The 20,756-nt window shown below is 39.5% G+C and overlaps 1 protein-coding gene across 1 annotated transcript; it reads left to right on the top strand.

Annotated features, from left to right (window-relative positions):
• Positions 1-1,485: 1,485 nt before the first annotated feature.
• Positions 1,486-19,696, top strand: penka (proenkephalin a). Its single transcript, XM_072364475.1, has 3 exons — positions 1,486-1,773; positions 2,126-2,272; positions 18,903-19,696. The coding sequence occupies exons 2-3, from the start codon at positions 2,129-2,131 to the stop codon at positions 19,497-19,499; spliced, it is 741 nt and encodes a 246-aa protein (XP_072220576.1). The 5' UTR covers positions 1,486-1,773; positions 2,126-2,128; the 3' UTR covers positions 19,500-19,696.
• The last annotated feature ends 1,060 nt before the right edge of the window (positions 19,697-20,756 follow it).

Raw genomic sequence — 20,756 nt, forward strand, 5'->3', positions numbered from 1 at the left:
TATCAACTTCAGTGAGGTCTATGTTAATTCTTGTTATGGATTGCCTTTTTATGCTTTTTAGGAAATCGGACCATTCAACCTAACCATCATCATCTGCCAGGAATACTGCCACTGCCATAAAGGAAGTCATTTCAAAGTCGATCAACTTACCCCGTCAGTACTCCTCTCTTGGAAATGCATCTCTTATGGAACTTTTGGCACAATAGGTGCATTCGCACAGAGAGTTCTAAGAACGTATGATAACTGCTTCCTCTTCTCTTAGAGACCCCAGCTGCCACCCAGGAAGGTTCCCTCCCATCTCCCATCCACTTCTGTGTTGCTGCCTCACTTCCGAGTTCAAGTGTTTTTGTTAGGTTTGTGGAATAGATCACTTTAAGTCTTACTTACCTCTCCCCTCTTAGCTTTTGCCTGTGGTACAACCTAAACACATGGTCAATAAACAGCTAAAGAAGGCAGCAGTGATAGATGAAGCTAAGAAACAAGGGACAGCTTGAAAAATAAGAGAAAGTAGAACATTTGGGGGGAAATTAATTCAACAGTGGTTGGTGGAGGTGACCCCAAATGTATCAACCAAATTGTGAGGAATAAAAGGAATAAAAGATCCCCGTGCAGAAGACTGCTGCTGTCCACAAACTACCCCCCCCCCCCCTTCTCTCTGTATAGACGTAGACTGTGTGTGTGTGTGTGTGTGTACACATTCACAGAACTTACATTGCGAACTCGATGAACAAAAATTGAGCCTAAATTGAAAATAGAATACAATATCCCTTTGTCTTGCCTTTAACTTATAGATTTGTTTATACAAACCATTAATTTACAGACTTACTGAACCGACAACATTTTTGATTTTATTTTGTCTCACTTTTTACTAATGGTTAATCAGTTAAAAAAAAAAAAAAAAGGCTCCCACTGAATACATCATGAGCACATTTCTTTTCATTGCACTTATTTCGCAGCCCTGTAAAATCTCCTACACTAGATTAGCATTTTTCCTTTAACAATAGATTTTACTGCAGGTGAATTTATTGGGACATTAACAATGTTAATTCTAAGATCAGATTTATCTCGAAATGTACAGGGAAATACACGAAATTTCTCCTCCACATTAACCCATCCAGGTTGGCACCTGCTGAACACACACATGCACAGGGTCACACACCGGGGATCACGGGGTTCCACGGTGGCTTGAAAGTTTCGGCACCCCTCCAGCTGTCAGTTCAATCTTGGAGTGGTGAGAGTGGGAATCGATCCACCAAATTTCCGGTTATTGGACGATCCACTCTAAGCACTGAGCCTTTAGGAGAACTTTGACTCATTACTTGAGAGGGCAGGACAAATACAGACGTAACAGAAATATTTGAAGTAGTGGTGGTGTTAAATGCGGGGCGTGGGGGCTGGAACGTCTCGGGATCCACCCCCTCCCCATAGTGTTATTGCCGAAGACGTCAGCCACAGAAAAAACTTTAAAAAGCCGCTGAACACCGAGCTGCAGCTTTACACCTAGGTCTCTGTAAGCAGCTGAGGTAACACCTTTGGGTGGTCTTCTCTCCTTTAATCAATGACAATTTGGACTTCTCTGGAGAAGTTACATAAAACATAGACAAGCGTCGTGCAAGAATTGAGATTTGAACAGTCATTATTTTACCCGCATGTATTGGTATATTTGGGACACAGTTCGCTCGAGTTAGTGAATTTCAACCCCGTTGAAAACCCTGAAGGATACGTTTGGACAAGAAAGTCATCGAAAAAACTATCGTTCAAATTAAAGCAGAGGTAAGACATCAACTATATAATTCAGCAGCCTCCACCATTAGAACTTTTACTACAGTAAAAAATCAATTATTCTCTGCCAATGCTTTTAAAATACAACACATTTAGTTGAAATGTTTTTATCCACAGCACAGGTCATTTTGTTTTGATATTTAGCAATATTAATGTTAGTAGAGGGCTAGTAATAGTATCAGCTTAGTAATAGTCCAAATATTATTAGTTATAATTAGTGACATTAGGAGTTGAATTAGTATTAGTGGTGATGGGTGTAGTAGCAGTGGAAAGCACAGTATATAACATTTTGTGACAGTTTCAACAACAATAATGATAATAATCTGTGATTTTCTGTCTTTAGTCCATGGCTGCCATTTCACAGAGCAACTGTATGTGGATGTTGGCTCTGGGCACATGTGTGTCACTGGTGTTTGGAACAGACTGTGGGAAAGAGTGTGCACTTTGTGTGTACCGCCTGCAAGGACAACAGTCTGCTCTCTCAACTGTGGTAAAGTCACTATATCCATATTCTATAACTACAGTGTATTGTGTGTAATACCCTCGTGCACGAAGGTCAGAGAGACAGTGTTGCTCATTTTCCACTTACTGTTTTTCTCCTCATTGTTCCCTTGCTATTTTCCTTTTTTGTCTTTACCATGTCTGTTTTCTCCATCCCTCCATTTGTCCTCTCCTTTCCTCTTTTATTTACCTACTATGCTATTTACCCATTTCAGTTTCATTTTCTAAATGATTCAGTATTTAATAATGATCATTAAAGACAAGGTAAGCTGAAACAAATATGCTTAATATGCTTTGGTTATTCAGTGGTAGATCAATAAATAAGCAGCTGGGTGGAGCCACATAGAATAAATTCTTAATCATATTCTGGTCATTTCGGTTTTTGTCTGAATGGCTTTATTGCCCTTTCCCTCTTCCCCCCTGCTCTTAAGCCTTATTTTTCCTCTTTTTATTCCTCTATTGCAAATTTTAAAAAAACTCCTCCTCACACTGTTGATAATTATAATTATGATTGAAACTAGTCTTTATGCTTGAAGGCAATTTTCAAAACTGTTAAGGTTCTTTTTTTGTTTTCTTCCCTAACAACCCCAGAGCCTCACTCTAACATCCAACGTTATCAGACTGGAATCATCTTGATTAAAGTCATTGTTGCACTGTACTTACGACAGAAAGCATTGCATTTCTGTGTCAACTATGTTGAGTGACAAACATATACAATTATATACAGTTTTGAATATTTGCATCCTTTGGGTTTTGTGAAGTGTGTGAGATTTCCCTCAACTGATAAAAATTCATATTATAAATACATAGAAAAAGATACTTTGTCTGTAAAAAAAAAAAAAAAAAAAGATTTAAATAGACTTGATATTTACTCTTATATCAGTTGTAAATCGTTATTTTCATGTAACGTCATAAACATTCAATTCTCAAAAATATTTATCAAATGCAGGGATATAATTACTAAGCTAAATGATAAGAATGGCTCTGCAGTGATATATATTCCAAGAGTAGTATAATATTTAATTATATCCAAAATGCATTATTTCACTTAAAGATTTTGAAAATGTAATGATACTCTCTGAGACTAAATACTTGGAATTAACAAGCTTTCGAGTGTTTTATTTTGCTGTCACCTTTTTCTGTTTTTTTTTTACTTTATTTTCCATTCTTGCCACCGGAGGGTGCTGCTGCCTTCAACCTTCATCCCTACCCCCTCCACAAGCCCCTAGGTGCCAATATGTTCTCAATTCAATTTTCCTGTTCATTAATTCTGTCTTCATAAGCCAGCAGCACTGAAAGCTCAGCAAGAATCCCACCAGTGCAATCAAACGGGAATTCTTGATGGCTGTGATAAGTGAAATCCAATGATACATGTGGACTCAGCATCAGGTTGTCCTCACAATATGCAGCCGCCAGGGCTGAACAGATACATTTGTTGTTATTACACTCCCGTCTCCGGCTTTATTTGGTTTCACAAGTTAAAGAATAACGATGATAACAATTATGTTAGCATGGGGAAAACAGCTTTTGTTAGGGAGACTTCCATTAAACCTGGATAGACTAAAAACTTTTCTTGTTGGGGAAACTGTTTTTCTTTCTGGGTTGCTAAGGGGGCAATTAAGCGATGTCATGGGCATCTGTTGAATGACGTAATCTTTATGTGTGTGTGTGTGTGTGCGCCTTCTCTTCATTTTCAACTGTTTGTTGAAACAGAGGTTATGATTGAGTTTTGATGGGGCCAAATTGAGAAATGGCAGAGCTTTCTCTCTATAACTCAGACTCCTTTCAGTTGCATTTCTACAAGCAATGTTGTACTAATTTGTATATAACAAAATCGATTCAGCCACATAAGATAAATGTCTGAATGTATTTGATTCTTGCATTCTCACTTTTTATGTTATCTAAGGGGATACATAAACTAAAGAGTAAAATTCACTGTGTTTATCAATTGAATCCCAGAAAATATTCATTATTGCTTTTTTGCATTTTTCTCTTCTGAATCGGGAGCTGGAAGTAGAAATTATTTCAATTTTTTGCTGTTTACAGCACTTGTTTTTCCAGGGAGCATCTCACACTTTGGTGTCAATGCAATGTTTTTTTCACGTGGCAGCAGAAGCTGAATGCCCTTTCCATGGATGCATTTGAAAGTGAGGAGAGAGACCTCGTACCTTGTACTCAGTCTGAGCAGAGACTGGGAGCCAGTGTAGTGAATGGAATGGAGTGATGTGCTCATAGTTCCGCACTCTCAACAGGATCCGAGCAGAACTGTTTTGAATGTACTGCTTTTGAATGCTTTTGCTGGGGATACCAATGAGAAGTGTGTTGCAGTAGTCCAGTCTACAGGAGACAAATGCATGGATGACTTTCTCAGAGTCTAGGAGGGTAAGAGTGAGACAGAGTTTGGAAATGTTTCTGGGTGTCCTGGCCAGGGAAAGCAACGCTGGTTATGGCAGATGTTTGGGTTTAGTAATACCAAAGTTTTCAGATGTTTCTAGCAAAATTGTAATTCATCCTCTTTACCCAGCCCTAACAACTGCATTACATTTAAAATTAGGTCAAAAGTAAAACTCAGGTTATGATAAGTTTTGTCCATCAAACAGTTTATCAACAACAGTTAGGCCCACACAGGCTATGCACCTCAGCACCAGGAAGAGCACAGAGTTGAAACAAGAACTGCACAGGTCTTGCACTAACATCTGGTGTCCACTTTATGCCCATAACATTGTATAGTTTTTTTTATATAATAAGGTTATCCTACCATAAATATTCCTCTTGATTTTATATTTTTTGTTTGAGAGTACAGTTTCTAATATGTACTTTCTGTGTTCACGTGTAGATTTCATTTCTACTGTATTCAGATATACTCTTAACTTGAATTTTACAATTTTGGAACACCAAAGGGTCAATTTTAGTATCTGTATGTGCAGTTAACATAATCATTTTGTCAGTCACAGTATCTACATGAAACAATAAGTAGTCATTCCTCTGTATTATTCTGAGATAAGTCAGAAATTTGCCTTAGTTCACCAGCAATCGCCTAATGGAAAGCGATTATCTCTCACAAGAAAGTAGGGCAGAGCCTGATGGTTTCCTGTGGATTTTTTGAGAGTTGATTGGTTGACACTGTTTCTCCTAGATAACTAATCATGCTGTAGATCAAGGTTAGAAATGCCCACCTTATTATCATACGCTTGAGGTAAAAAAGGGTGAATAAAAGTAATAATGTGGAAAAGTGAGAAAATAAATATGTGTAGATAAAGAAAAGTGGAAATGTGGATGAATAAATAAATATGGAAAAAATATAAAGTAGGTAAAAAAAAAATGATAGATTAATGGAAAATGTAAAACCACATGTTTATTTATTTCCTCATATATTTATTTATGTATTTTTGATTATGGCAGTTTTGGTCCTTGATACTCAACAGAATATCAGTTGTGCTGGTCAGCCCATGTATTATTTATGTGGGGAAAAAAAATCAGAAGAAGCATTAGAAATACTTAAGTGGAGTTTCTGGAGTTGCACTGTTCTTCTGATAGCTTTTGTCTAAAAAGTCATACTAGTTTGCAAAATAGTTGTGTGCATAGGTGTGCATCCTTGTAGATGTATCCAACATGATATCAGACATATCATGTTTGACTGCTGGTTTGTTTTAGTCTGCAAGCTGTTGGAGTACTGCACTTGTCTCCAACATAAGAGTAGTGGTAAGATTGCCACCTTTCATGTGGGTGACCTGGGTTCAAATCCCCTGCATGAAAGGTACTACTACCTCCAGTAGGGGTCCTTAGGCAAGGCCCCTTTACCCTAGTCGCTTTCGATAAAAGCGTCTGCTAAATACATAAACAAGTGATATAGCTCTGTTCTGCACTTGGGTCAAACAAACGCCTGGGGAGTTGCGGGACAAGAGACTCCACAACAGGATCCAGAAACAGTGACAGAATCAACACGACCAGACTCTTCTAGTGTGGAGTAGCAACTTCCCATCTGGGCAACTTTGCAAAAGAATCCACAAGCACTATATGTAAGTCTGGTGTCAAACACTACATTATATTATTACATTATTATTACAAACATTATTGCAATGGACTGAGGAGATATGATGCGCACTAACTGCTCAAGTTCTAATAGACTAAATCTTTTAGGTAAGTAACTATGAATATTGTATTTTCTAACCATAATTACTATTAACCTACTAGATTTTAAACAAATTAAAAATGAAAGTTGCTAATTTGAAATGTATTTCTTTATACAATGATTGACCCATCTTTCTTTGTTTATGCAAAACAAGATATAAGAATTGCTACTTCTCAGTAGAGGTGAAGGATGAAGTGAAACTGCTCCTTTTGGCCACACTGGCAGAGGGGGAGACCAGATGCACACCTGTGGATGAAAAAGCTGTTGCAGGAACATCCACTGGGACCTCCTGAAATATATGCACCTGCAGCCAAAATGTCTAGTCTACTGTTACACTGATAAGAACATTGATAAGGAGAAACAGCTGGCCAGCCCTTCAGCCATGCAGGTATAGAACTACCTATCTGAGGTTCCCATCGACAGAAGCCAGGACTCATTGGCCTACTAGAGGCTCATTGAAAATTGTTCCCATCATCTTGAGCTACTTGCTCAAGCCTATCTCTTTGCCCCATGCACAAGTATTGAAAGCGAACGTCTGAACATGTAGTAGATGAGAAAAGAAGTCACCTGTCTGGTGAAAAAGCAAAAATGCTTTTTTTCAACAAGAAAATCCTGCCACTAATGTACAAGTGACTGCAGTAAATCTGTTAGAACAGCTTACCTTTGCCAGTGTTAATTCTTCTTATTACCCTTTGACTTTTGAAAATGTTACACAGGCTGCATGTTATTTTTTGTAGAATGTTTGACTTTAAGGAGCTTTTTTCCTGTAAGCTGTTGCAGCTTATTTTTAGATTGTTTTTACATTTGAATAACCACAAAGCTGCTGCATTTGAGCATTTTTCTTTTTGCACTACAAGGAAACCTAAAACTCAGAACACTTTATTGGTGGTTTAAGTTGTTTTGTTAGTTTCTCCTCAACTGACCTCAAACCTTGTGATTTTGTAAAAGCAAAATACTGCTGTGTACCATATTTTTGGTAAGAGGCTCAACACAGGCCTGTGCAAGTTTTATTTGTTTTTAAAATGTTAAAAATGAAAGACTAAAGGAACTGATTTATTTTAGTTTAGTTTAGTCTAGTTTAGTTTAGTTTAGTTAATTTATTAGGTTGGACAGCAATGCTCTAAACTTTTCATTTATATTTGAGAGCACTACCTCATGTGCAGTTAAAATAAGTCTGTATTGTTTCACGGGTATTGTTCGATGTTTTTCAATAAAATAAGATTGGGACATTGAAGGTGTATGTTGTCAGACTGACCTTATAACGCTTGTCAGTGTCAGTTATAAAAAAAATTGGTATCGGCCAAAATTGTAATCGGCAGATCAGGCTTTTTAGAGATCGGCGATCGGCCAGAAAATTGTAATCGGTGCATCCCTAGTTTTAGGATGGCAAATGTCGTAAGAAGGTTGATCTGCTTCTTTTTTTTTTTCTCTTCCCGGTATTTAACTAAGGAATCATAAGACCTGAACCATTAAACCTTCTATATTAGATAGGGGGTAATAATGGGCTGAGGTTTGTGCATAATGTGTTTGATGTGGCCACACATCTTACAATCAGGATTAGGGTTCTGTGGTCTCTTCTTATGTTTTTATCATGCCATGCCAAGATGTACGAGTATGCACAAGTATTTTAGTCGAGAAATATGGCAGGGAACATTGCAATATACAAGCCCACAATGGCTATACTTTCCATTGTTTCAATTAACATTAAGGGTCTTAATGGACCAGTCACACTCACTGAATTCATGGATTATTTCAAAAGTAAGAACATAGACATTACTCTTACACAGGAATCACATCTACACAAATAAAGATGTGAACTGCTTACAAAATATATACTACAAGATTGCTGCCTCATCGAGTGATAACACTAAATTCAAGGGCTCTGTGTTGTCACGGAGAACCTCCCTCACTATAGATAAATGTAGTAAAGTGGCAAGATATCTTTTGTGTGCACCACTATAAGAATAGGAACATATTTTTAATCTCTGTGTATGCCCCATCCATAGTTGATTAAATTTTCTTCCCACGGTTAACTAATGAATTGCTGGCACATTACTGAATATGCTCTAAATATAGGAGGAGACATGAATGCGTTCCTAGACTTGATACAAGATACATCAGGAACCAACCACACAAAGGCTCAGCAACAGGTGTCATACATGTTCAGGGCAGTAGTGGAATTACTCTTTCTTCTCCTCACATCACCTCACCTATTCCTGCATTGATTATGTTATGCTCCAGGGAACTTAGACTATTTTTTTTATCAATGGCAATGGAATCAGCCATTCTATCTGATCATAGCTCACTCATAACCACATTCCAATGTAATGCTTTGTGGGAAAGGTCTAGAAAATGGCAATTTAATTCTGCCCTCTTTCAGAACACAGAGTTTGATACAGAATTTAGATCCAAAGTGATTGAATTTATATCAATCAAAAGAAGTTTTGCTTCTGATCCTGCATTCATGTGGCAAGAAACAAAGGGATTTAGAAGGGATTTTACATCCTCCTTTCCAGTCAGTCTGAAGAGGAAAAGGCAAAAGGCAGGAAAGGATTGCTGAACTGAAGAAACAATGTCAACCTTTACAGTAGTCTCTCCAGTCCTCTTGACCCAGAGGAGGCAGAAAAACTGGGCCAACAAAAAAAAACTGGAGGAAATTAAAGCAGCATTGAAAGGAGTTAAAATAGGGAAAACACCAGGGTTGAGGCTGCACGGTGTGTGGTGGTTAGCAATGTCGCCTCAGCAAGAGGGTTCCTGGTTCAAATCCCAGCGTCTGTGTGGAGTTTCCATGTTCTCCCCATGTATGCGTATGTATTGGTTCTCTCCAGGTTCTCTGGCTTCCTCCAACCGCCCAAAAACCTGTCAGGTTAATTGGTGACTCTAAATTGACCCTAGGAGTAAGTGTGAGTGTGAGCGTAGATGGTTTGTCACTATGTGGCCCCCTATCCAGGCTGTCTCCCCCCGCAACCCTGAGTTGGATTAAGGGGGTTTAGAAAACGGATGGATGGAAAACATCAGGGTTAGATGTAATACTTTCACAACTATTATTACAGTACTTTGATATACATGGACCCAAAATATTACAAGCTTTAACATCAGCAATAGAAAGGGGAACTTTTCATCAACAAATGAACACTGCATTAATCTCTCTCATACCTTGAAAATTTTTTAAAAATAGGCAAATATCCTACTGATTGTTCTAATTACAGACCTATAAGACTCATTAGGACCAATATAAAGCTTTTCTCAAATTCTTGGCACTGCGCTTACAGCGCTTCATGTTAGGGCTGGAGAAGACTGGACCCAGAAGCAAACAGGAGACTGGAAATTATATGTAATAAAATGGATTTATTTAGGGTGGGGGGAGTTGGGACACCAGGAAGTTGAGAAAGGATTCAGGGTCCTGGTCGGCGGGGAGGGAGGTTTCCTTGTCCGGGTCCGTGATCCGGGTTGGTGTGGGTGCTGTGTCCAGGTGATTCCGTGCAGGTGGGCTGGGTGGAAAACAGCAGGCATAGGTTACACACTGAAGAGAAGGAATCACCTGGCACAGGAGAGAGCAGGCTTTAACCGCCGCTCGATTGATGATAAGCCACAGGTGCGAATGGTGTGAAAGTGCTCCTCCAAGCCTCCCAGCCTGAAACAAACAAAGAAAACCAGCCAGCACCCAGGACCATCCATCCATCCACCGGCTTAATCCGTCGGTCAGACCGCGGGGGGGCTGGAGCCTATCCCAGCGGTCATCGGGCGAGAGCCAGGGTACAGGTCGCCTGTCCATCACAGGGCCACACAGAGACAAACAAGACAAACAACCATACAGCGGCCACACAGAGGGGCTCACACTCACTCTTAAGGACAATTTTAGAGTCACCAATTAACCCAACATGCATGTTTTTGGACGGTGAGAGGAAACCGGAGTACCCGGAGATAACCCACGCATACATGGGGAGAACATGCAAACTCCACACAGAAAGGCCCCAGGTGGAGATCGAACCTGGAACCCTCTCACCCAGGACCAATAGAAATATATAAATAAATAAATGAAAAACCATAATCGCCACACTTCATAGGGAAATTAAATCCACCATGACCAAACTATACTCAAACGCCATGCATCAGATAATGTACGCAGGTTGCTGCATGTAATACAAAAAGCCAGAAACCTTCCAACATCAGCAGCTGTTTTATCTGTGGATGCTGAAAAGGTGCTTGATTGCTTTGGCTCAATCTCTAATAGGGCTGCCACGATTAGTCGACTAGTCACGATTATGTCGACTATTAAATTCATCAACGACGAATTTAATAGCCGATGCGTCGTTTTTTTTTTGTGTGTTTGATGTTTGATTGCTCTATGTTTTACATCCGATTAGTCAACTAATCAAAAAAAATAATCCGTGATTAGTCGACTATTGAAATAATCGTTTGTGGCAGCCCTAATCTCTAATCATAAAATCAAATGGGACAAGGCTAATGTGCTTAGATTAAATAACATAAACGACATATGACACCAAATCAAAGCAAAATTACATACTTGGGTGTCAACATACATACATCATTACAGTGCATTGTCCAAGAAAACAACGAATCTATATGATGTTCAAAGGGATCTAGCCAAGTGGTCTGCTTTACCAGTATCAACACGATCCGGGATTGCCGTTGTGAAAATGAAAATTCTGCAATGTGCAGAATTCACCTAACATGCATGTTATTGGACGGTGGGAGGAAGGCGGAGTACCTGGAGAGAACCTCAACTAAGTCTTCTATTTTTCTTGTGGTGGTTGTGGCAAAATGAGGCTATACCAACATGGTTTCAATTGGGCAAATCTGTCAATAATATTGTCTGGGGTTATGGCATCCAGGTTGTACTTTTCGATGGATATTATAGCAAGGTCATTAAGCCTGTCTTGGCCCATAGTGCTCCTTAGCGATGTGCGCAGACGACGTAATGCACTGAAGGACCGTTCACAGCTACAGCTGCTTACAGGAATTGTCAGGGCCATTTGGAGGACAGGTTTCAGGGTTGGAAACATGTCCTCATCAAGCATGTGGAACACAATGGCTATGTCAGGGTCTTTCTCTTTCACACTAGAGACTAGTTTACCTTTCTCCGTCTCAAGCTTCCTCTTGTTGAAATTTTTAGCTACCATAAGCTCTTCTGGCTTCAGTGAGATTTTGTAATGGGTACTAAGGCTTTGGAGGGCATCTTCAGAGAGAAAGGTCGGAGAAGTTGAGTTGCAGGCTTGAATGCCTGACATGACCTCTTCCCCTACATCTGAAAAACAATGAGTAAGCTCCTGCAACATCCTGTCAAGACATGGATAAAAAAGATGATGTCTGAAATCACCGACCACACCTGGCTTGCCCATCTAGTTGTGGAGAGCTGCACAAGTTCAGATGTCTTCAGTCCAAGTTGTTTTTGGACTTCTTTGAACTTGTTGTGGTTGAGAAGGGAGTTGCTGAAGAATGTTTTCAAGCAGGTCAAAGCATGCTGCAGCTTCAGGTATGGCTCTCCATGAGTGGGACAGAACCAGGTTCAGCTCATGTGCATTACAGTGCACATAAACTGCTTCTGGGTGTTGCTCTCTGAAGCGGGCCTGGACCCCCCCGTGGGACTGAAGTGGGACGTTTTTTGCTATGTTTTCCCTTGCCACATCATTAGGTTCACTCAAGTCACCTGCCTTTGTTTCACAACTGCACCACCATCTCCAATCACCTCACCACAGTATTTAGGTTCCAGTTTTCCTCAACTCACGTCACCTTATTTTTCCTCACGTCTTGCCACGAGTTCATGTTTGTTAGGTTTTGTCAGGTCAGGTTTTTGCCTCTTGTTTTTCCACAGCCATAGTCTTGTTCTATTTATTCCACAGTCGAGAGATCTCATTTTAACCAGCGCTTTTTGCTCTTTAATTTAAATTGAAGTTGTCCTTTTGAAATTCTGCATCTGGGTCCTCTCTCCACCACGTCACGCACAACCCCCTTCCACCAGTTGTGACACCATCACAGAATACATATTGGAGGATGTAACTTGTTTGGTGACATGTATAGTTATTTCTTGTACAATGCTGATAATCATCTAATTTTGGGATGAATGAGAAAGGTAGGTGGTATTCTTTTGTGGTGTATATTTTTTTTAAGAAAAGGGTCAAATTGTGTTCGGAGCTTTATGCATTCTGGGAAGTTGCCTGAGTTTTGGCTCTTCATCCTTCTCATTATGGCCACGGAATATGATGCCTTGCTTTCCAGGAAATGTTGTGACAGCTACAATACGTTGAAGGTAGCGGCGTCTTTCTTATATTTCTTCTGCATTTGCAGTATGCAGCTGATCAACCACATCCCCATAAGTTTCTGTGTCTTTAAAGCTTTGCCAGCAGACCATGCTTGTCTTGTGAAGCTCAGCTTTGTCATGCTCACAGAAGGAATTTAAAGCTCTTATCCAATTACAAAATCCAGAGCTCCTGATGAGAGCATCCTTATTAGCACAAACATGCTGCCTTCCAAACTGCTGACATGGAAAGCAAAATGCAGAGTCTCTGGAGACAGAGTACTCCAGCCAACAAAATTCCTCAAACCAGCTCTTGTTAAATGCCTTCTGCTGGATACTAAATTGGCTGAACGGGTACTGGGAGAGGGGCACCTGCTTTGGGCCACTTTCTTTTGTCCCTAAATCGACAGGAGGCAATCCACCTGCTCTCCCTTGTTGCTGTGCTGACCCTTGCTGCTCATCCCTGCATGTAGCTGACTTATCTGCATAAAAAAAACTAAGGGACTAAATTTAGCTAACCTCTAACTCACCACTAATTTCTTGAAATGGTTTTCACTTTTACCCGCTACCCGATTAACGGATTGACGGTATAGAAAATGGATGGATGGATGGTTTTCACTTTTCATAGGGAGCAGGACTAGTCTAGAATCGTTCCCTTTAAAAATGATTAAGTAAATAGAAGAAAATTTTTCATTTTACAAACCTGAAACAGCATCTGGAGGACTGGCTGATGCAGCTGAAGTGGATGGCAGGTGATCTGTATGGCAAAATACATAGTAACACACACGGTTATATTTTATTAACTTTACCTTCACTTTAGATTTTTATCTTGTAGCGTTAATTTCATTGCGTATGCTAACTTTTATTTTTACTGACGCTAATGAAAACCATCTAGCAAAAACTATAACTTTATCAATCAGTAAATTGTCACACGCCGAGTGTCTAAAATTTCACAGACCTGAAACATCTGTTCCGGCGTTGGCATTGCTGGTCGGTTGTTGCGCAGCTAAAGAGAAAAAAATTCTTATGTCCACCATCTTCTATGTGTAGTTCATCTGACAGACCTCAATTTGAACTCGCGGAATCAACACAGGAAACAGAATCAAAGAGGAGGACACACGTCTTCTTGGCAGGGCAGGCTATGAACGCAGGTTACTTTACCGTTGCTGCTGCTCTGTTGGACTCCGGTACTTCTGGGTACTTTTTGGTCAGCGGAAGCAGCTTTTTCCCCTCACTGTAAACATTTGGGGTTTTGGCAAAAATATCTGGGGCTTGAGCCCAAGAAGCCATCCCCTAACCCCGCCCTTGTCCCCCTGCCAGGCTCACCGGCTCCATTTCGGATATGTCCCAATCTTCAGTTCCATGAAACACATGTTAATGGTCAGTAGCACACATATAAGGTTCTTTAATGTATTTGCATTATACTAAAATTCATTTTCATTGGGCATATATGAGGCTGAAACAGGTAGCCTAGTGTATCCCAATTTTTTCAACATTTTGAGATAACATTATGGGGGGGGTTATAGTTATTTGGTGTGGGGCCTATAACATTTGATGGCTTTTTTTCTTGACATTACCTTTACTTTTGTACTTTAAGTCATTTTGAAGCCAGTACTTTTATCCTTCTACTTGAGCTGATACTTCAACTTCTACAGAAGTCTTTTTAAACTCTAGTACTATACTTATGTTTATGCGTTTAGCAGATGCTTTTATCCAAAGTGACTTACCGGTAGGCAGATAGGGTAAGGGGGTCTTGCTTAAGGACCCCTACTGGAGGTAGTACCTTTCATGCAGGGGATTTGAACCCAGGTCTCCCACACAAAAGGTGGCAATTATACCACTAAACTAATACTTTTGGCACATCTGGCTGTACATCTGGAACAATAAACAATCAAGGCTGAAATTCACTACCCTACAACATACCACAAGCACTGAAGGTCTAGCATTCTCTAACTTTAAAGTATATCATATGGCCTTTAAGTTATATGCCCTTTGTGTGTGGATGGACCCAACATATACAGTTCCATGGAGAGAAACAGAACAACAACTTATTTTAATCTCTAAGACTGCAGGACTTAGTCTTTACAGGTATTTGTCTAAAACAGCATATGTTAACCTTTGGCCCTATTATCACAAACACAGTAACTAACTTTAAGCAGGCAGAGGAACACTTGGGCTATGCTAAGAAGTGGCACAGACACACCATTTTATGTCATAACAGGCACTTGATGTCTTGATAAGCCCTTTATTTGTAGGCAGTGGAGTGTTCACACTCTAGAATAACTTTTCAATGAAAAAGGTTGGCTGAGTTTTGGAGATGTTAGAGCCAGTTTTGACATACCCAAGACATATTTTCATGTTTATCTGTGCCTTATATAAGTGCTGAAATGCCATGGAAAAATTCCTGAGGCTCATCCTGTTACCACGTGGATTTTTGATTTCCCCGTAAGAGAAAGTCCTCAATATACAAAAAGTTGATACAGACGAACTCCTGATAATTACGACATGGAAACGAGATCTAAATGTCGAGGGGAACATAACTGATTGGGAGACAGTTTGTAATAACATCTTCCATTGTTCTAAAAACCCAAACCATCAATACATCCACTTTAATAAATGTCACAGAATTTATTGGATTTATTGGAAAAATACATGATTAAAACTATTCCCAATCCATATTATGCCTTTTGTGAATCCAAATAATTGAACCTTGTTCCATTTTATGTTGATTATTAATTTGATTTATTTTTTCCCTATTCTATTGTTCAACGCCATCTGAGAAATAGTCAGCTACACCACTATCTATGCAGGTTTTTTTTGTACCCTGTCTGATGAACTAGTTGTACGCTCTTGCTTTGAATGTCTGAGTGGCATAAATGATGTCAATAAAATTTTGATTAAATTAAATCCATATGAGTCCCAGGATGCAGGTTTTCCCAGCAGAACATTGCATTGGATAAAGATGAGAAGTGTTGCTCACTTTACCTGTCAGTGGTTTTAATGTTATGGCTGATTGCTGTATGTATATATACATATATATGTGTGTGTGAATAGCGTGTGTCACGGTTTTTCTGTTTCATGTCTTGTCTCGTCATTTCCTGTTTTATTTTGAAAAAGCACAAATGTTGTCCTCTCGTTTCAGGTGACTTGCCCTTCCTCCCGTGTCAAGCGTCTGATTGTCTTCCCTGATTCCCAAGTGTTTTCACCTGTTCCCCTTGGTCCCTCATGTGTTCAAATAGTCTGAGTTTCCCTTGTCTTGTGCCAGTATTTTGTCTCTGTTCGAGCGTCATTACCAGCCACTCGCCTTGTCTTGTCTTCGTTCCATGATCCCACGAGCCTGCAGTGCTTTCTTGTTTTGTAATTTATCCTTGTACCATAGCCTTAGTTATTTATTGAGCGGTAAATTTCATAGCTTTGTTTTTCCTCCATTTTCACGGAGTGATTTTTCGTTGTAAGCGTTCATAGTCGCCTCCGTTAAAGGAGAGCCTTTAAGTTAAAGTTTTATAGAGCCTCTGTTCTGAAAGAGTGCGCCTTTGTTTCATTCCGCCTCACTCTGAGAGCGTGACTTTGTTTTGTTAAGAGTTCATAGCTTTTGGTTTTCCTCCCGTTGTGGAGAGATGTTACGTTTGTTAACTTTCATAGCCGCGCTCCTCCTCCCTCGTAGATACGGAGGAGAGCGCTTAGGCGTTTAAAGCCTGTTTCGTGCCGCTGTGATCTTGTCTTGTGTTGATAATAAAACCTCTTGAAACCGCACGACCCTGCGTCTGCGTCCTGAATCCCTCTCTGGTAACTGACAGCGTGAGGCTATTCAAAATTACTTTTGGAGTCTGAGGGTTCTTCACTGTATCCTAGCTGTTCCTGGAACTCCGATCTCCTGGAAAGAGATTTCCGTTGTTGTTCCTAGGATCTGTTTGAGTCAGTCTCCCAGTTTGAGGTTCAAGGCCCTGAGTACTCCATTTACCACTGGCACCACAATTTCCTTCACTTTTTTTACCTCCTTTTTCAGCCCTTGGTATTTTTTTCAGCTCTCTTGTTTCATCTTCTTGATTGTCGCTTGGGATTGTTTCGTATATCTACCTTGTTGTGTATTTGTCTTTGTCAACCACCACAATGTTTGATTTGTTTGTGCCAGGGAAATGGTTGGTCTTGTTTTAGGTTTTCAACCTCTGCAAATGCATTAATTTTACATTTTGCATATATTTTGACATCCATTTTCAAACATGGTGTTAGCGCCAAAATCAAACATTTCAATTTCTATGATTTTTTTTTCTTTACTTTTAGAACTGTGAATCTTTCAGATTTTTCTATGTAAACTTAAAGTATCATTTTAATTATATTTTATTAAAATATTTATACAATCATTGACTCGTTAAATGATGAAGTTGTAGATCAGAGGAAATGTTAATAATACCATGAACATTCCTTTCAGTGTGACTCATTGTAGACTGCTCCGGTATTTTTTACATGGATGGATGGTTGTTTGCAAGAATATTTATGCCTCATTGATGTTCACAGTGTACAATATCATGACAGACCCAAGAAGGAGAAGACAAAGATAATATGTTATCTTCAACAAGCTGGTGATCAAAACGGACTTTATCAAGAAGGATATTTGTATCACAGTGAAACGTTTATGACAAGAGAGGATTTGACTGCATGACAGGTGTAACTGCTGATGAAGATCAGACAGACAAGTCAAAGGTTAAGTCTGATAAATAATGTGGTGTATGATCCTTTGTCCCAGATCTCCTTTGTAGTGTGAACCCACTGCAACTTTAAAACTCTTTACCGCAGATTCAACTTAAGTAGTATAAACAATACAATGGCTCAATGACAATCAAAATCTTTAAATTTACTTATTCCAAGGACGGCGCTGTTCTGGACAGATATTTTCAATATTGTTTCTGAAATCTGCTGGAGCTACTCTTCCTCTCTGGGCATCTCAGCCCCGATTGTTCTGATTACCACTGGCAGCATTATTGCATATGCTTTCCACATCAATTCTACTTCCTCTTTCAGCCCTAGGTGCCTATCATTTTGACTTTAGGACTTGTATCATACTTGTGTACGGTACCTGTACACTATTTTGGCCACTTGATCATCACGTTACATGTACGCTATTCCTGCCTGCATCTTACACCCTGCTACGATATACTAGACTGTCTCAAACTTTGCACAACTTTGTCTGGTGTGGTAAAATCCACCTCTATTGCTCAGGTGCTGTTCTTGTGCTTCCATGATTAGTGCCTCTGTGTTTTCTTTCAGATGAGCCTTTTCAAACCACTGATAAGACTTCTTAATTTCAGCCACTTCTTCAATCTGTCAGTTGCACTTACTGTACAAGAATGTATCCTTTCATAATGGGGCCTCCTCTTGCCCTTCTTCCTTACTGGGTTTTTTTTATCAAATGTATTTATGGTATTTACCTAGTAGTCAATCACTGGGGTCCATCTTCCTGATATATTCCTGGATCTTGGTTGCTTTGTCTGGATAGAGGTTCTGAATTTCACTGGCATCTGGCCTACTTCCTTCCACTCAGTGTACAGTCTCAAGGTGCTGGACTTAAATTAATATAGCCTTTTTTATGTAAAATGTCTGTGATCCTTAAAATATATCCCAGACCAAACCAATTTTGTCACATACGTATGATAAAACTCTACCTGAATAAACTCAGTCCTTTCAAAAGGACAAGCATACGAGGGAGAACGGCTTTAGTTTCAGCTACTCCAGCGGTGATTGAGTGTTGCATGTTGTCAGTGAGATTTACTAAGAACTGTGTGACCTTCAAAAAATTACTTTTTGCAGTAGCTTACACATTAAAATATCATCAGTGATTACTATTAATTAACTGATGATCAGGAGATAGTCTAAATCCATCAGGACTTAAAGTTAATTAGTGTCAGTGGAAGCAGATGAAATTCAGTCAAAAAAGACGAGACAAAAAAAAGTTTAGAGAAAAATACATAACATACACAATTAATCTTATTTTATGGCAAAGTTTAGAAAATGAAAGATACCTATGGTTCAGAAAGCCTAAATGTGGACTGCACATAACCCCACTGACATCTGTACAGTGAGTGGCAGCAAATCTTTCAATTAAAGTGAACAAAAATATTTGAACTAGCAAAGAGGTTCCTACTGTTTTATGTACAGCTTCAGTTCAAAATTTGAATGATTTATGAGACTGATTTGGAAAGTAATAATGGCATGTTTGTTTGTATTTTCCAGACATGCTTACTTGAGTGTGGTGGATTGGACAGCCAGAAACTGCGCCTGTGCCAAGACTTACTGTTTGAGGAGGAAAACATTCATTCTCCTGATGATGACCCACATCCACAGCAGGAACAGAAAGCAGTGGGTGCTATGACACCTGATGTTGATGCCGAACAATCACCTGAACATCAGATGGCTGTGAATTATGGTGGCTTTACAAAACGCTATGGTGGTTTCATGTCTCGCCGCTCCTCCTCTCCACAGGGGGCACCAGATAATCTGGAGGACCAGGATGAGGAGGAAAATATTAATCTGGAGATCTTGAAGATCATTAGTGCAGAAAGAGAGCATGGGAGTGAGGGGGATAGTCATGGTGGAGAAGCAGTGAAGAGGTATGGAGGCTTCATGCGTCGTGCTGAAGGAGGGGTGGCACCAGGCAACCTGCTAAAGGCAGTGTTAGGCCGTGGTCTCAAGAAGCGCTATGGCGGGTTCATGAGGCGAGTTGGTAGGCCTGAATGGCTGGTGGAAAACAGCAAGAATGGAGGGGTGATGAAAAGGGCTTGGGAGAATGGCAGTAGGCTACAGAAAAGGTATGGGGGCTTTATGGACTAGGATGTTCGAGTTACAACCCTTCTGCAAGTCCTTCTGCCCCTCTAATTTCCTCTTGTCAACTTCGGAGTCTGGACTTGTTGGTGTTTCAGTAAATTTCCTGTCCCTATACTAAGTACACTGCATCATCTGGCTTTGTACAATGTGCTTGTGCTTCCTTTATTGGTTCAATATGTCCTGAATAATAAAAACTATACATAAACATATATAAACGTAAATTATTTTCTGGTGTTTTGGATTTTCATTATGTTGTTTATCTAAATAATCTGTTGATTAAGGCAGTTTGGTTGAGTGCATGATTTCATAGATTTACCATGAATTTGTATGCTTGTGCAAGTTTGTAGATTCAGAAGTAGAGTACATAATGAGGTCAAGCGCTCTTCAAACATTAATTTGAGAAGATACTGTAAGTGTATCAAAACAGCATATGATGTCTTAGGACAAAATTATCTGTTGTTGTTTTTTTCTGCTAAACTTATTTACTGTCTGACAAAGATGTCACAGTGGTGTGCTGGTTAACAGTGTCACCTCACGGCAAGAAGGTTGCTGGTTCCTACACCATCTTTGTGCAGTTCTCTTTGTGCCTGCCTTGATTTTCTCTCGCTTCCTTCAACACTCCAAAAACATGCATGTTTGGTTAATTGGGGGTTCTAAATTGACTGTGAGTGTGAGTACACATGGTTTTTGTCTCTGTGTTTGCCCTGTTAAGGACTGGCAGCCTGTTCGGGATGAATCCTGCCTCTAGGTTGTCTCCAGCTCAACTGTAAGTCTGAACAGGATGAAGCAGATGTAGAAAATTAATTAATGATAATATTCAGTTAAAAGATATACATGAATATAATCATCTACAAAAATAATACAAAATATGAATACATTTAAAATATTTTCTTATAATCACCTAACACAAAATTATAGACTTATAAACCCACTCAAAGGGCTGTACACTCCAAGCCACATCCACCCTTCCTTCTACATACAGCACTTTTTATTTCATGTCGTGCTCCTCTCTGTCATACATACACAAACATACAGATATCACATTGGGCAACGTGGGCATGTAATGTGCTTACCTCTAGAATGATTCTTAGCAAGACTTATCAACAGATAAGGATAACAACGATAATGTGGTCATACCAATAATTCTCCAAATGTGGTAAGTAAATACATTTGTTTTTAAATTTGACTAAAATTTGCAGAATATAGAACATATACTGAATTTGTTACCGGTGTAAATTAGCACATTTGTCACAAGTCACTGCA

This window comes from Leuresthes tenuis, unplaced genomic scaffold (assembly GCF_036924035.1).
Source record: "Leuresthes tenuis unplaced genomic scaffold, fLeuTen1.0.hap1 SCAF_14, whole genome shotgun sequence".
NCBI classification, from domain to species: domain Eukaryota; kingdom Metazoa; phylum Chordata; class Actinopteri; order Atheriniformes; family Atherinopsidae; genus Leuresthes; species Leuresthes tenuis.

Coding starts and splice junctions, on each gene's coding strand:
- penka (XM_072364475.1), top strand. CDS start 2,129: ATGGCTGCCATTTCACAGAGCAACTGTATGTGGATGTTGGCTCTGGGC. Junction 2,273..18,902: donor AGTCTGCTCTCTCAACTGTG/GTAAAGTCACTA, acceptor TGTATTTTCCAG/ACATGCTTACTTGAGTGTGG.